We start from the raw sequence: 15,734 nt of genomic DNA on the forward strand, positions 1-15,734 counted from the left end.
CATGACTGAAACCATGTTTTATTAGTGAACAATAGAAGAACAAGATGAAGAAACAAGATGAAGAAAGTAAACAAAAAGAAACATGGACTTTTTTAGGATTAATGAAGTATCACATTTAAAAAAAAGCTTTGTCTTCCTTATTTTGTATATATATATTTTTTCTGTATGCTTTGTTTTCATTTCTAGCAAATTGATCATTGTGTTTACAGTGATAAGGATGTCTTTACAATGTGATGATCCAAAGGCAAAATTAAAACTGAATCGTTACAGTATTGTGTATTTGCATTTTTAAACGACAAAAAGGGTAGCAAGGCTGCTGAATTAGTTTCAATATTTACTCACACAGATGTAGATTATGTAGAGTAAATATTTGTTAACTTAAGTGGTAGTGTAGCTTCTGTACACATTACATTTACTAATACAGAACTACAGTGTTTTATTTGCCAAGGCCCCACAATGATATCAAAATTCAGGCTTAATTACACAGAAAGATGCAAATATGTATATATATATATATATATATATATATATATATATATATATATATATATACACACACACATTTTAAATGTGATGTAAGCTTTAAAAACATTCACCCCATCAATCCTTTTATCCTCCTTGAATCTATGATGCTGGAAATCAGATTAAGATTAAACCTTCATCTTTAGGTCTTAAATTCTCTTCATCAGAAATTCCAATTTCTCTTCTTGATGTGCAAAGCTGATGTTTTCACAGAGCCATGGGCAGGTTTCCTACCATCAGAGCCCCTGAAGCTGTCAGCATGAACAGCATAGTTCCTGTGTGCAGACTGGGAAAAATTAAAACAAAACATGTTATATTTCTTTAAACGGATCATTTCTGTAGGTCAGATTTTTAAAGTGTGGTGTGGTGCATTTCGACTCAAACAAACACAGCTATATACTGCACATAACTAGTATTTCTCAGTACATACTGTACGCATAAAGAATGATGCAGCAAACTAACCTCACTGCAAATGATGAATGGGACTGGCTGAATGACTGAACGATGGCAGTTGTGTTTCCCATCCTGTCAGAAACATGTGGAGTGTTAACACAGACATTTCCACATTCTTTGGCATATAGTTTCCTGTGACACAGTATATGCAAACATCTTACAGTTGGTTTAGGCAGACTCCTTTATCATCTGCCTGCATCAGAGCCACATGGTTGAAGTTAGGCCATATGTGAGGCTTAGGAAGATTCAGTAGCAGATGTGATAAGTCTGTTAATCACAATAGATATACTTCTATTAGTGTAATTTGGATTAATGTGCTAAAGCTTGTAACATGGCGTGTGACCTTCCACTAAACACAGTTATTACAAGTACAATCTGTTGCTGATTAGTAGAAGCTGACTAAAATGACTTTTAGCACTGACAGAACAGAATTAAATGTTAAATCAAAGGGGCTGTTCGTAATATAGAAATACAGTGTTTTATTTGCCAAGGTCACACGATGATACCAAAATTCAGGCTTAATTCCACAGAAAAAAAAAAAAAAAAAAAAAAAAAAAAATATATATATATATATATATATATATATATATATTTTTTTTTTAAGCCTTAAAAATCTGACATCCAGTAGTTTAAGGGACAAGGTGCATAAAATATATACCTTTTTAACTCTAAGCAGCTTAAGGGTTTTTAAGTACCACCACATACCATCAAAGCTGAAGAGGAAGTAGACACTGCCTCCTTTTATGAAGTTTCCAGACCAAAATGCATCATAATACAGGAATTTCCTGTAGCCAAAGTTTGGACCAGCATAGTACGTCTCGGTATTGGTGTTATTGACAAGATGTCCCAGCTTCCTGGGGTTATCCCAGTAGTAAAATGTCTCTCCATTTTCTTGATGTAAAAATGAGTCAAACATGATTTGCACTTTCATCACCACCACATGTGCAGTAGATGTCTCAACATATATTAATGAACTTTTTGTATATTTGCCTGATACTGGTGATGCTCACTCACCTCCAGCGAATGTTTTCTCTGAATCAGTTGTGATGCTGATCTGCTTTGACATCCGCAGTTGGATGTGATGACTTTGGTCCAGCAGTGAGATGGTAATCTGTTTCCTTTCACATGGCCATTGGAGTTCATCATCATGATCTGTGGACACCAGTCGGAAGAACACTCCAAAATGATCAGCGTAGAGATGCAGCAGAATCTGGACCCCGTAGCTTTGCCTGGTTAAGAACCTTGGGCTCAGTAAGTCTGTGCCAACACTGCTGTTTATCAGAAACTGGTCAAAGTTGGGAATATGCCAGACATGATGAGGACACTCCATTTCAAACAGGTTGATGTCATCAATGGAAACCCCACCAGAGGAGTTTCCTGGTCCTTTACGAACCTCAAACTCCACCTGGAAAGACCTGGTAGCATTCAGGGGAATGTGATGGAGGTGCCAGTGAGATGTTGGTGGACCTGGCAAGTGACAATGAACAAACAGCTTGACTACAGCATAGTGTACAGTAAGTGCTCCAAAGCAAAATAATCTTATATAAAAGAAAATGCAGTAAGAGGAAATACATGTAATAATAGTCATATTAATTTCTGTGCACTTAAAAAAATCACATTAAGTTATGAAGCTGATTTCTCCTTGGAGTGTCTAGATCTCATTTATGGTAGCTGTCTCTGTCATTGCCTTGTTGTGTGGATATAGCTATTCAGCTTTGCATGACTGAAATCAAGCGGACAGAGGTGCAGACTCAACCTATGATCTGTCCCATGAGATAGGTGGATTCCTTATCTTCCCTGTCATACTCTCTGATCCAGATGTTGAATTGGTCTTCATCACTTCCACTGTGAAAATAGAAAAACTGGAGGCACTGAAACTGTCTCTTCGGGTTCATTCTCCTGCTCTGCATTTTGGCACCATGCCCTTCTTTGCCAGAAGCCGTGCTGCAGTGCATGAAGAAGCCTCCACCTACATACAATTAAGATTACCAGTGACAGAAATGGAGCCAGCACATTTTTTGTGCAAAAATGACTGTAGAAATGCAAACTGATGAAAAAGCACATATATGGTGCATGTTTGGAAACTGAAAGCTAAATACTGTAATGCATTTTTAATGAAAACTCACCAATTTGATTTGTTGTGTCATTTCCATCAACAAATTCCATCTGGTTTTCTGTAAAAATAATGAGAATGTAACAGCATTGCATTGCAGTCGCAACAGCTGCTAATTAGCATCTTGTGGCTCTTTATCTAAAATCCATCACAATGGGACAGAGAAACAGCAGTTTGAACAAGGTATAAATTATCACTGGCATGGGGATAATTAAGAATAAAGGGATATAATACACAGCAGCTGTACCATTATCATGAGAAAATACTTGTTGATGGAACAAAAACATATTAGTTAAAACCAAAAATCCATGTAAAATACCAGATAGGAATAAGCTAAGTACAAGAATACCTTCTTGTGAACTCAGACTGGTATGGTCTGAGAGGGGTCCAGCTTTAGTACTGCTCACTCTCTGCCAGCTGAGATTTCCAGCAGCACACAGAGTCATATCACACAAACTCTCATCTTCAAAGCTGCATGATGCCAGAAAAGTAACAGCAGATGCTGAGGAAAACAGAAAAAGCAAAGTATCATTAAATGTACCACAAACAGCATTGCACAGTTCGGTGTTGTTTCACAGAACAATTACTTACTGCAGTTATAAAGCTTTTGGAGCTTTAGGATGTCATTGGAGCTCATTTCTATACGCTGACCAATTACATTTTGATACTCGGGTACATTAGTGATGATGGTTGATCCATTGCCATTAGAGAAGGTGTCTTTACCATAGTGCATCACAGACGTGTAGTCATACATTGTTCCAAGCGTGGTAGTGTAGTTTCTATCATGCTTTACAAAATTGGATTCCATTCCTGAACAAAACATAATGATAAATTTGTCTATTTTTTCTCTAGCAGAGGCTACCTACTCCACTAAAATGTATCCAAACCTTCTTCAATATTTTCCCAGATAATAGTCACATGGTCATCTCTGTCATATCTCGACTGTTCATGCCAGAAGCCCAGTGCATGGAGAAACTCATGCTCCACAATGGCAAGGTGGTCACACCACTGTCCAATAGAGAGGCTTTGGTTTCCCTGGCGCTGATTCCCAACATACGACCAACATCTGAGAATTTAAAAAAAAAAAACAAAACAAAAAAATAAAAAACACACACACACTCACACACACAAACAAGAAAGTCATTGGCAATTTTCTACATTTTTAGGAAATATCTCAGTGTTTCCAGGCTTTGTGGTAAGCTGAACTACCCAGGTGCATATTTACCACACAGATCAGAGGGTGGTATTGATCTTCTCATCTAATTCTAAGAGGGAGAAAGAGCATACTTCCCAACATTTCAAACAATTTCCTTAAGAACAAATGTACATGCAAATGTACGTGTTTGCAGTGGTTGTTCTTTGTGATTTGTAGAAAATTAAAAGAAAAAACTATGCATCACCACTGACATTTGCTATTAATAATAACAATCTACAATATTTGTAAAATATGTAAAATACAGTGTAAATGAATAGATTACTAGAACAAAAACTGATTAATAATAATGATCATTAAAAAAAAAGATAAAAAACAACTAAAGAACCACCCATCATCTTTCATAACTACGATGTAGTTGGGTTCATTTCCCCACGGTTTGAAGTCGATGCACGTTTTCAGCCTTATCTGGTCAAAAGCCTGTAGAACAACCCCTCTGGCATTTAGCTCTGTGTTCCATGTGAGCAAACAAGCAGTGGAAAGTAATGCATCAGCATCTCAAATAAGTTACTTTTACTGTTCAGCTGACGTGCACAATACAACAAGTAGCACTTTGACAGATTTGCAGTGGAGACTTTATTCCATAAGCTTATAGATGGTGCTCTGTGTATACTAAGTGTACGACTGTAGTACGTAATCTTACTTTTATATAATTCTTTATATGAAAACTTTTGTACAAACAACTGATTTTATACAATCATTTGTGTCTTACCAAGGCTCTCATCAAACACATATGGGACTGGGATCTCCCATCTGTACTGATCTTCCAGAAGCATGTTCCTGACACGACCCTTTCAAACATACAGGAGGAAGAAGAGAGCGGCCTCTGTGTTAAGTTATCTAACTTGAGGTGGTGTTTAAATAGTATGACTGCAAAGGTGCTCACAGTCATTTGTTTGATGTCTCCTTCATAAAGATTCAGACCTAAAAGAAAAGCATTTGTTACATTTCTCTACAAATCTAAGGAACAAAAAAATGAGTGTGAATCATGCATCTAATATGGTTCTGCACACATACCGATATTTATCTCATCGATGTCCAGATCTGTTTCTTCATCCCCATTGCCTGGAAATATCAAATCAAAAAATTACTCAGCAATTAGTCATTGTGACCTGAATGAAAACAAATTACCTACTGAAATTAATTACAGGTTCCAACTCAGAGAAAATGATAGGACATTGTTTTAAGCCACTACCGGCCAATTATGCCATTTCCAAAGCAGCTCTTTTAGTCTACCTTACATTACCTTCAGTAGCTCCTACACACGAAACAGGCTGTGGACACATGCAGACAAATGTGATATAAATGATGCATCACTTCCACGCATTGTTGGTGCCACAAACACAAAACAAATGTGACACATTTCAAATAAGGAAACTTACCAAGGTGGACGACCGCTGCACAATCAAACTCACCAACAGAGGTGCAATAACATACATTCTCTCTTCTGAAAAAAGAATGAACCTTTATTATTATTATTATTATGACATTGTTAACATTATAAAATACAGTGGAAGTATGGTGATAATTTGTACTATGCACAAGCATCAGTGAAAAAAAGGAGACAGAATTGTGTCTATTTCAAAAATACATCCGACGTGCGTGCTCCTTGTAAAGCAGATACAGACAAATAGAAAGTGTCACAAGTAAACCTACTTCTGTTGAAACCTGCAGTACATCTGTCTCCAAGCGAAACACCAGATCAGCAGATCGCTACTGGACCAAACATCAGCTCTGCTAATTGGGACAACTTAAAACTTGAGGTGACGAGTGGACGTTGGACCTTTAACAGAAATTATCATCCTGCAGGTGACTACAGATTAACAGAAAGAGTAATCATTTAAAAGACTTGTAAACTAAGTTTTTTAATAAATATCAAGTTGGACAATAATTTAACCTTTGTGTTTTGATGACAGGCCATGGTCTCTGGGACAGAGCATGGTTAGCACCACACTGAAACCACACGCATACAAATAAAATAAACAAATGTATAAACAAAATTTCGCTACTGAGAAGTGATCGGAACAGGAAAAAAATTGTCTTAGTATATGCAGGCTGTGTAAGTCATGATCAGCAAGTCAGCGTTAGATAAAGCTGATTTTGTACCTGTGTTTCTTGTTGTCATGCTTCCATTCACCACAGCAAACACCATCAGACACATTCCCATTTTCATTTTTGCACACAGGAGCCAGCGTTGGCAGGCATCTCTCGTCTACCTCAGACTTGCTTTGAATGCTGATTAGATGGAACGTGTTTTACACTCGTGTTGTAATGGCCCTTTACATTAAATCACACTCACATTGAACTTGGTCAATATTGTAAGAGTTTATATTATATATTTTCCAAACTTGCAAATGTTTTCGTAATATTACATTAGTTTTTTTCCCATTAAGATAAAGCATTAAAAACAGGAAATATACTGTGCAATCCTCTGTTTGGAGACATGCAAAAATCCTGCATGTTTCAGTAGGACTAGCCCACAGAAACTTGGTTACAACACGTGAATATTTTTCTAGATTATTAAATATTTGAGTACATAAGAAAAGTAAAAGTTGAGAAATTAACACTTAATAAAAGTTTTAAAGTCAAAACTCAGCTGATCTGCTTCATCATGACTGTGGGTATGGTTTAATAAGATTTGATAGGATTTGTTATAAGGTTGGCTGAAGACCAGTGAAATTAAATCTTTAATGGGAAATAACCTAAATGTTTCTAATTATAAAGAACATTTTGTGTTCATCCCAGATAATATTACTTCTAAGAACGCAATCCATGTTTAACCTTTAAACACTGTCATTATGCCTGGTGTGCATTTGTCCCTTACAGTCCTGTTGGAGTAAAGTGTTAGCAGTAGTCACTATCAATGTGTGACACAGAAGTAACATTCAACCTTAAAATGAAAAGCGTTTATAAATTCAGTTTAATGTTCTGCTCTCTGTCAACAACTGTGCAGTGAATGATTAATAATAGTCAAAAATACCCTCAGTATTATACCTAGATTACATCCGGTTAAGGCTCAGACAAAACAGTTTTCTCTGTGACAAAAACAAAATTAAATCAGAGCAAATAAAGAATCATCTTACCATGGGAATGCACAGTAAAAAAATATGTGTTCATCATTCTTAAAAATGTACTTAATCGTCTTAGTGAGTGATAAATTAAGATTTAGCCTCAAATGAAAAAGAAACATAGCCTATAATAACCTAGAAAAAAAACTTGTTCTATTTTCCTGGTCATCAATAAAGTGCCCATACAGTGGAGTGCTCATAGTCATACATGTATGCATAAGCTCTGACCTTTACACTGCTCTGTCACAGTTTCACCACTAGGTGGCAGTGTGGTCCCTCTATTAGCACAGGGAACACTGAAATCCCATTTGAGTTTACAGTGCTGCAGATGCATTTCATGACATTCATTTGACAGAAGCTTCTGTTTTAGGTCATCTTACCCTTGTTTTCCACACAGACATTATGAGGGTTGAAAATCTTGCTCAAGGACAAATCTGACACACTATTCAGAACATTGACTTAAATAAAAAAGCAACACCACAAGCGCAGAAATACTACAGGTAAAAGTACTCTATACTCAAAATGTTGTCTTAAATAAAAGAACAGAAGTATTAGCAACTAGTACAGCACTTAGTGAATTAGTAAACGTACATAGTTGCTTTCCACCACTGCTGAACAATCACTCTACCAACTGTGCCACAATTGCTCTACAAAGCAACTTTTCCTTACACACCAATACAACTGCTCCTTTATGAGGTCTCTTCAGTTTTAGTGTGGACTAGAGCAAAGAAAGACAATTTGATGAAATGGCAGAAGAAAGAACCCATCTGTCACATTTTAAATAACATTAAAAAAAATAACACAAAGGAAAACCATAAGGTATGGTACATCTTCTCATAACCATCCTGCTCTGAAAGCAAAAAGGGGATAAGGTGGAAGAAACAACATAGCCTGAAAACATCTACAATGACCCGTCAACGTGACGATATCTCTTTATCTCCACGGACATTGGTCTGCTTATCAAATCAGCAGCAATAGTTTAACAACCGGTATAGCAAGCGGTAACAACCGTTTATCTGCATCAAAACAGCACTGAATCTGTGCCACTACAGTAAATAAGACAAGATGCGTCTTGTTGAAAGAGAGCTGCGTGCGTTTAACAACTCCTCCCTTTTCTCAGTGGTCTCTGAATGGGCCAGACCTCATACTAGTCTCCAGTTTTAGAAAGCGGCTGTTAGGTAAAGGCCTTCAGGCTGTTTTGAATGATAATGCAGTGTGAACAGTGCTTCTAAGTAGCCATAAAAGTGCAAATCAGGTACAAAACAGGCTGGTGCGTAAAAATGTGAGATCAGATTTGCATTTAAAAAGTCATGGAGACCTGAAGGCGTTTGACACGTTTGTGTCTCAGTGAATGCAGCAGCACTTCATGCTACATTAACGACTTGATGGTGTCCTAGGGAGTTACAGTGAAGAAGAAAGCACAAACTTACATCCTGTAAGCACATGAATGACTGATGAAGTCATGTCAAAGTGTTGGTCAAAACAGTCTTCTCCCAGTAAAATCTGCAAAGATCAACAATGAATGATTTTAACACATTTCAAGAATGACCCGTACATATTTATGAATGCAGGGTTTTGCAGCTGCTTGTCAGTGTCTCTGTACTGTCACTGGACTCTGACCCTCCACGTTGCCTGCTGGCACTGACAATAGGGGCAGAATCAGACGGATAAGGCTTTGTACTGTATATTTGCAACAGGAAGAGATTGCACAATTATCCTTTTTTATGACAATGAATTTTGTGGTGTTCAAAACAGAATCAAAACATTCCAAAAAAAAAAAAAAAAAAAAAAAAAAAAAAACTTTGAATAGAAGCCAAAAAGAATATATCTGATTTGCTTTGTGTAATCTGATGGAATGAACCCATGGTTGCTTTGTCTGGGCTTTTATCGCACCACAGTAGCCACCTGTGTTTCTTACGATGTTTCTTATGATTTTAGCATCAACACCAGAAAAGTGCAGTGTTGTGGCAAGCGTTGACAAGTACAAGAATAAGAACAACTGTTTGGAAAGACTTAGGAGCTGAAACAGACAGGAGTCAGGACATGTTAAGACACAGCAGATGGAGTCACAATATTTCTGGGAAAGAAACAGCACATGTTACTGTGGCTAATGACCCTGTGTTTGTGTAGCAGTCACACATTGTCAGTGTGTTTTTAAGATGGCTCGTAAATGCACAGTATGTTCTATAACTACTGTTGTTGTACATATTGAAAGATGATTTTTCTAACTAGATTTTTTTGTAGAGCTGTATATTCTGTAAAACCTAAAAAAAAAAAAAAAAAAAAAAAAAAGATATGTCCATATATATTTTCCAGATTCTTCTATTTATTTTTAAAAAAAGTTAAAAGTTACAGTTTCCAACTTGACAACACACAATAAAACAAGTATATACAGGTTTGAGTGCACAGGTTTGCTTTGCAAATATTGCACTTAGCAATAAATATTATACTTAATTTGGTTTACAGTACAATTCATATACCCAAATTAATACATGCTTCAAACAGAGGTAGACCAACAAGGCTAGCATCTTGGTCAGTGATGGAGCAGGTTGACTCAGAAGGTTGATTTAGTCAGCAGTAGTAAGGGACTGATACAGGGACATGAGTTGGGCCTGGAGGTCTTGGGTGTAGGGATCAAGCTTTTCCCTCAGGTCCTCAGCATAAGGGGCCACCATCTGTTTCACCAGGTCCGCTCGCTGACTTAGCTCAACCTGGACTTTCTCAGTCATGGGCACCACGCTATCCTGGAAGTTTTGCAGGTGCCGGTCCACCGTCTGTTTCAGGTCATCAGCATAGGGACCCAGCTGAGCCTGCAAATCTTTCACACTCTGCTCCAGGCTGGTCTTCAGCACCTTGCTCTTCTGCATCAGTGTGGTCCTCAGGGTCTTGGAGTCAAGGGAGTCTGCGTAAGGGGCCAGTTCTCGTTTGAGTTGCTCCACTCGCTGCTGGATCTGGGCCTTCGTATCCTCGGTGTAGGGCTCCAGCTTGTCCCTGACAGAGCTCAACTCCAGGGTCAGCACACTTCTCAAAACATCTGCCTCTGCAGTGATCTTGGTCATTATGTCCTGGGCTGCTGGGGTCAACTGCTCCTGCAGGGTCACTGTATACCTACTAGCTATGTCAGCACTCTCTGCAAGGCGGGCGCTGGTAGACAGACATAACAGTTAGACCACCAGCGGTTAGGGTCACTCCCTTACCAGCCTAAACCACAGTGTGACACATGTCCCTAGTAGGCACACTCATCATGTTCTTTTACAACTTACTTGAGTTCCTGTCCAAACTCAGACTTCCTGATCATCTGGAGGGTGTCATCAGCTGTCTGGGTGGCTTTGGCAACATAGTCCCAGAATGCATCTGTTAGCACTTCCAGCTGTGGCTTGGGTGCATCAGCATAAAAGAGGTTGGCGTGACAGCCTGTTGGATGGAGACAAATACTGTTTGAGAGCCCTGCAGGTGTTATAGCTTATACTGACTACATGACACACAATGCTGGATAAGCTTAAGTCTGCTTTGACTTAGCTACATGGACAAGAGTGTTACAAAGTTAAAATTAAAAACTGTTCAAGTTAAAAAAAAAGCTTGCAACTTACCAGACAACACTGCAATGGCTACTACCACAAACACTTTCATGGCCATGTCTTGCTGGAAAACAGGTGAGATCCAGTTAATATTAAGCTAAGTCAAAACATTTATTTTGCTAATTTTATTTTGAAATTCAGTGCAACTCTCACCTGCTTTTGGCTTATGTATCTCTCTGTGTTCGGCGTCTTTGAGAGTGTGTCAGACTGTTGTTTCTGTGAATATATACTGAAGCCAGATAACAGTTGTAGTCGAGAGCCCAAAGTCCACGAGTCCCTGCCATGCTGTCAAGATGGCTCTACTCCTGCTACATCTCCTGGCTACTGTCACATGACCACTTAGACTGCTATGTGGTCACACAGACACAATATTTATAGTATTCTATGTTATGTTGAATTAATAATATCCTGACTACAAATGCTATAAGACATATTGAAGCAATTATCCTTTGACCCCTCTCCTAAAGGCATTTTTGATATAACAATGCACAATCCACATAGTCCAATGCTAACAACTGGCAGATAACTCCAGATAACCTTGTTATACTTAGACTACTGGACTTTGTGTTTGGCTCAAGCAACATGAAAAAAATAGCACAGTGAATTAAAATATCATGGACTCACTTTTGACTAACATTTCAATACATGACAGCTGGCAACACTTATTTTCAGTCGCAGAGGGATTGAAGACTATTTACAGTACACATTGCTGTCACTCCTTACAGGCTGTAAGAATAAAGAATTACCACACAGAAGATTTTGTTTCACCGCCTTTTCTATTAAATTAAAATTAACCTCAATCAAGGACAATATTACCACAACTCGAAGCAAACCTCTGAAATACTCTCATTAAACAGAGCATCACACAAACGTACTTTTTCTACAGCACAGTGCAAAAAAAAAAAAAAGTTCCTCGAGAATATATTTCAGCTGTGAATGAATTCTGTCAGAGTTACGCAGTCACTGTGAAGGACAATGAGTTGTCTGTTGATAAATGGCGTGTTTGATGCTTTAAAATCTGATGATATGGAGAAACACAATCCGGGCATTTAGATTTATGGTCTGCTGGAGGTTTGATTTATACCACTGAAATTAATCTTTGAAACATCCCTAAAGTTAATATATCTTAGTCACATTGAAGTTGTTTTCCTGTTCATTCTTAACAGTGATGTTCTTTTTACTGGTCTGCATTTGAGACCTGTTTGTCCTGGAAATCCAGAAACACTGTTTTTCAGTTTCAGTTAAAACAGTGTTAGTTTTTTCATACACAACTATGACAAGGCACACACAAAAAGCTGTTTTTCCATGATAATTTGACAATAAATTGACACATATACACACTTTACACTGTGACTGATCATCTGCATGTTAAAGTGAAAAAGGAGCAAAGGAGTGAACTTTCTCAATTCTCTTTTATCACCCTGACATGACTATTTCTGCCATTTGTCATGTGACAAATGCAACACAATGAAACTCTTCCAGGGGAAACTGTCTAAAAACGTGAGCTGAAAAATGGGGAGAAACAGTATGCTGTCTCCCCCCTCTGATTCCGACTCTGAATTGCAAGTTGGAGCTGATGTGAAGGGTTTATCCCATTTGGCTGTTCATATAAATGGGTTTAATGATATGACAACATAATACACTATTTTGGCAAACTGCCTTAACTCGTATAGACTGCATGTTTACTACACTGACAATAACACTAACGTATTATTTTCTATGATATCATCGGTGAAATCTACAATTTTATGATTGTACCATGTCAACCTTACAATACTTAAGTGTAATTATTGTTTATGTTGACCCCTCTATTTCTGATTTGTAATCACTATTGTTGAGTGTATTGACACAGTTTCAAAACTGCTTCCTGTAAACACCTCAAAGGCCAACTTCTGCCACCAACTTTTATTATTTCTCTCACTGCATAGTCAGAGTAATTAGTGTCAATGCTTTCTGGGTGCTCTGAGTCCATATACCGGTTTCCTAAAAACTGCTTCAAACTATTATCCGATACAATTTATTACTTAAGGGAATAATTGCAATTGGTTTGGAATAAACACGTAAATCTGTCGTAAAAAACATCTTGAATGATTCGTAGGGGAAAAAAGGATTTAAATGTTTTAACAAAACCTTCTAGTTTCAAGTATAATACACTGCATAGGAACTATCAAAGGGATCACAAGCTGAAAAAAGATAATGCTGCTTTTTAAAAGCAAGAGGCTGAGAACTGAACTATAGTGCATCTGGTGTGAAACAGCAGCTACTTTGTCCTTCAGAAGCTGACGGTGTCTGAATCTGCTAACCTTTGGCCAGACTGACACATAGGAATTGCTGAACACTGGCATGACATGGAAAGTAGAACTATGGGTTTCTGTGACGTTAGCTGGCAGACTGTCAAGCAAATGGAGACAATAAAACGCCTACTGTGTATCTAATCAAAGCTGGACATCAAAGAAATTAAGGAAAGAGGTCGTGACTGTCACTGCAGGAAGTTATCTATGGCTGAGAAAAGGTAACAGCTAACTGATTCCAAACAGACCAGTGGGGACAAGGTTCATTTAAGGTTACACGTATTTAGGTAGTGACATCAAATAAAAAAAACAAACAAACTGTAGTTTCAAATAAAATTGTATCTTACAGATACATGTAGCTGCAAAAACTGAATTATGTACTCTGTGTACGTGCACTGATGTAAAACTATGGGCTTGTGTATGTGTGTTGTGTGGATTCTCTGGCACAGGATATTGGTGAGGATAGCAGGGTGAGGCAGGGTGACAGCAAGGCACTAGCACCTGGACTTTGGGATCATTACTGTCTGGCTTGCTATATAAGCTGCACAACATCACAATCTGATCACAAGCACTGCCAAGTGGACTTGCAGATACACAAGTGAACACAGGTAAGATGTAGAAATAATGGGATCTGTGTATTTGTCTACTCTTTGCTTTGGTGACTAACTGACAATTTCTTGTCATAAGATCTAAGAACGATGAAGGTCCTTGTTGTGCTCGTCCTAGCTGTTTTCAGCAGTGAGTATAATGAAGTATGAAAAATATCAACTTGTATGCTTGATATAAAGAGATGGCAAGGGGTGACTGTTTCAACAGGCATGTTGACATGCATCACTGAAAAACTGTTGTCTCCATCCAACAGGCTGTCACGCTAACCTCTTCTATGCTGATGCACCCAAGCCACAACTGGAAGTGCTGACCGATGCTTTCTGGGACTATGTTGCCAAAGCCACCCAGACAGCGGATGACACCCTCCAGATGATCAGGAAGTCTCAGTTTGGACAGGATGTCAGGTAGGTCAAAAAAAGTGAGAAATCTTATCAAGCTATTATTGTAAAACAATTCCTAAATAGAATACAAACTTAAGAATAACCATTATGCCATTGTTCTAGTTCTCGTCTTACAGAAAGCGCTGATATAGCCAGCAAGTACGCAGTCAACCTCCAGGAGCAACTTCACCCTGCAGCTCAGGACCTGATCACCAAAATCACCACAGAAGCTGACATGCTAAGAGAGCGTGTTAGCCAAGAGTTTACCACAGTCAGGGACACGCTGGATCCTTACACTGAGGACATTAAGGCCCAGATCCAGCAGAGAGTGGAGCAGTTCAAACAAGAGCTCACCTCCTTTGCAGACTCCCTGGACTCCGAGGCCCTGAGGACCACCATTTTGCAGAAGAGTGAGGAGTTAAAGACCAACCTGCAGCTGGGTCCCTACACTGATGACCTCAAGCAGAAGGTGAACCAGCACCTGGAGAATTTCAAGGAGCGTGTGGCCCCTATGACAGAGAAGGTCCAGAGTGAGCTAACTCAGAGAGCCCTGCAGGTTAGGGAATTCGCTGCCCCCTATGTTGATGAGCTGAGGGAGAAGTTGGACCCCTACGCCCAGGACTTCCAGGCTCGTCTCACCTCCCTCTATGAGTCTTTTGTCAAAGCCAAATAAGGCAACCAACCCGTCATGCTTTCAAAAAACTGCATTTAAATTAAAACCAGTCCTCTGACTTCAGGACCACATCCCTGTTGTTAACAATAAGATAACACAAGCTCACCAGTTTTGAAAGCTGAAGATGTCTATACATGTATTTACAGTATTAAAAAAGGTAAACGTAAATATTGAGTGTTAATCTGTGAACATGGTGTTCTCTTCTACATTATGCAAATAAAGTAACAGCAAAACATAATCTTATGAGTCTATTCGTGTTATTTCCAAAGTCAGAGTGAAATTATTAATTAGCTGTGACAAGGTTTGCCAAGTTTTTTCTTGCAAGCTTGGGCATGTAAGTGTCGACTTTATAGAGAAAATAAATGAAAAACAACAATTACACACATCATTACCTAATCATTGCAATGGAAACAAGAAACCAATGTTTACCCACACATAATGAAATGGTTTGACGGTGTAAAATAAACTTTAAACAAGTATATTCTGTTCAGTACACCACAACAAGCACTTTCTTTCGAGTGTTGTGGTGATTTCCTACACATAAAAACATAAAAAAATAAAATAAAAAAAATCAAGGTTATTTTTTAAATTGATGATGAAACAATAGGCCGCTTTTGGAAAAAACAAATGGTGCCATCTGATAAACATATATATGAGAGCATATATTCATGTGCAGATAAGGTCAACATAATGACCAGCTGTAAGAAAACTAGAAACTTTCTAAACTACCTCCACACAAAAATTCTTGGGGAATAAAGCACTTCTTGTTTGTTCAGCGTTTGGGTTGCAAAATCTTACCCCCCACCTACCACGCCCATGTTCGCCTGTTGTGGG

General features: G+C 38.3%; 3 protein-coding genes across 8 annotated transcripts; 1 reads left to right on the forward strand and 2 right to left on the reverse strand.

The window, feature by feature from the left end:
- On the reverse strand, nt 1–6,143 carry LOC113136384 (meprin A subunit beta-like). Its single transcript, XM_026317155.2, has 17 exons — nt 5,958–6,143; nt 5,684–5,748; nt 5,548–5,575; nt 5,319–5,366; nt 5,188–5,225; nt 5,014–5,092; nt 4,633–4,750; nt 3,976–4,154; nt 3,680–3,898; nt 3,438–3,590; nt 3,102–3,149; nt 2,732–2,944; nt 1,990–2,442; nt 1,681–1,866; nt 1,137–1,242; nt 985–1,047; nt 1–808 (listed from the first exon to the last, which is right to left on the reverse strand). Exons 2-17 carry the CDS (start codon nt 5,738–5,740, stop codon nt 730–732), a joined length of 2,067 nt encoding a protein of 688 aa, XP_026172940.1. The 5' UTR covers nt 5,741–5,748; nt 5,958–6,143; the 3' UTR covers nt 1–729.
- A 3,570-nt stretch (nt 6,144–9,713) lies between these two features.
- LOC113136389 (apolipoprotein A-IV-like) lies at nt 9,714–14,713 on the reverse strand. 6 transcript variants are annotated; one of them, XM_026317164.1, is made up of 5 exons: nt 14,582–14,713; nt 11,105–11,176; nt 10,960–11,011; nt 10,633–10,783; nt 9,714–10,513 (listed from the first exon to the last, which is right to left on the reverse strand). In XM_026317164.1, the coding sequence occupies exons 3-5, from the start codon at nt 11,003–11,005 to the stop codon at nt 9,937–9,939; spliced, it is 774 nt and encodes a 257-aa protein (XP_026172949.1). In that variant the 5' UTR covers nt 11,006–11,011; nt 11,105–11,176; nt 14,582–14,713; the 3' UTR covers nt 9,714–9,936. The 6 variants fall into 6 exon arrangements, with proteins under 6 accessions (XP_026172949.1, XP_026172948.1, XP_033181503.1 ...); XM_026317163.1 differs by having other exon boundaries at nt 11,101–11,176; XM_033325612.1 differs by having other exon boundaries at nt 10,960–11,176.
- Nucleotides 13,793–14,971, forward strand: LOC113136390 (apolipoprotein A-I-like). The gene is made up of 4 exons (XM_026317168.2): nt 13,793–13,846; nt 13,926–13,976; nt 14,101–14,251; nt 14,351–14,971. The coding sequence occupies exons 2-4, from the start codon at nt 13,937–13,939 to the stop codon at nt 14,898–14,900; spliced, it is 741 nt and encodes a 246-aa protein (XP_026172953.1). The 5' UTR covers nt 13,793–13,846; nt 13,926–13,936; the 3' UTR covers nt 14,901–14,971.
- Nucleotides 14,972–15,734: the final 763 nt, after the last annotated feature.

The sequence above is a fragment of the Mastacembelus armatus genome, chromosome 16, assembly GCF_900324485.2.
Source record: "Mastacembelus armatus chromosome 16, fMasArm1.2, whole genome shotgun sequence".
NCBI lineage: Eukaryota > Metazoa > Chordata > Actinopteri > Synbranchiformes > Mastacembelidae > Mastacembelus > Mastacembelus armatus.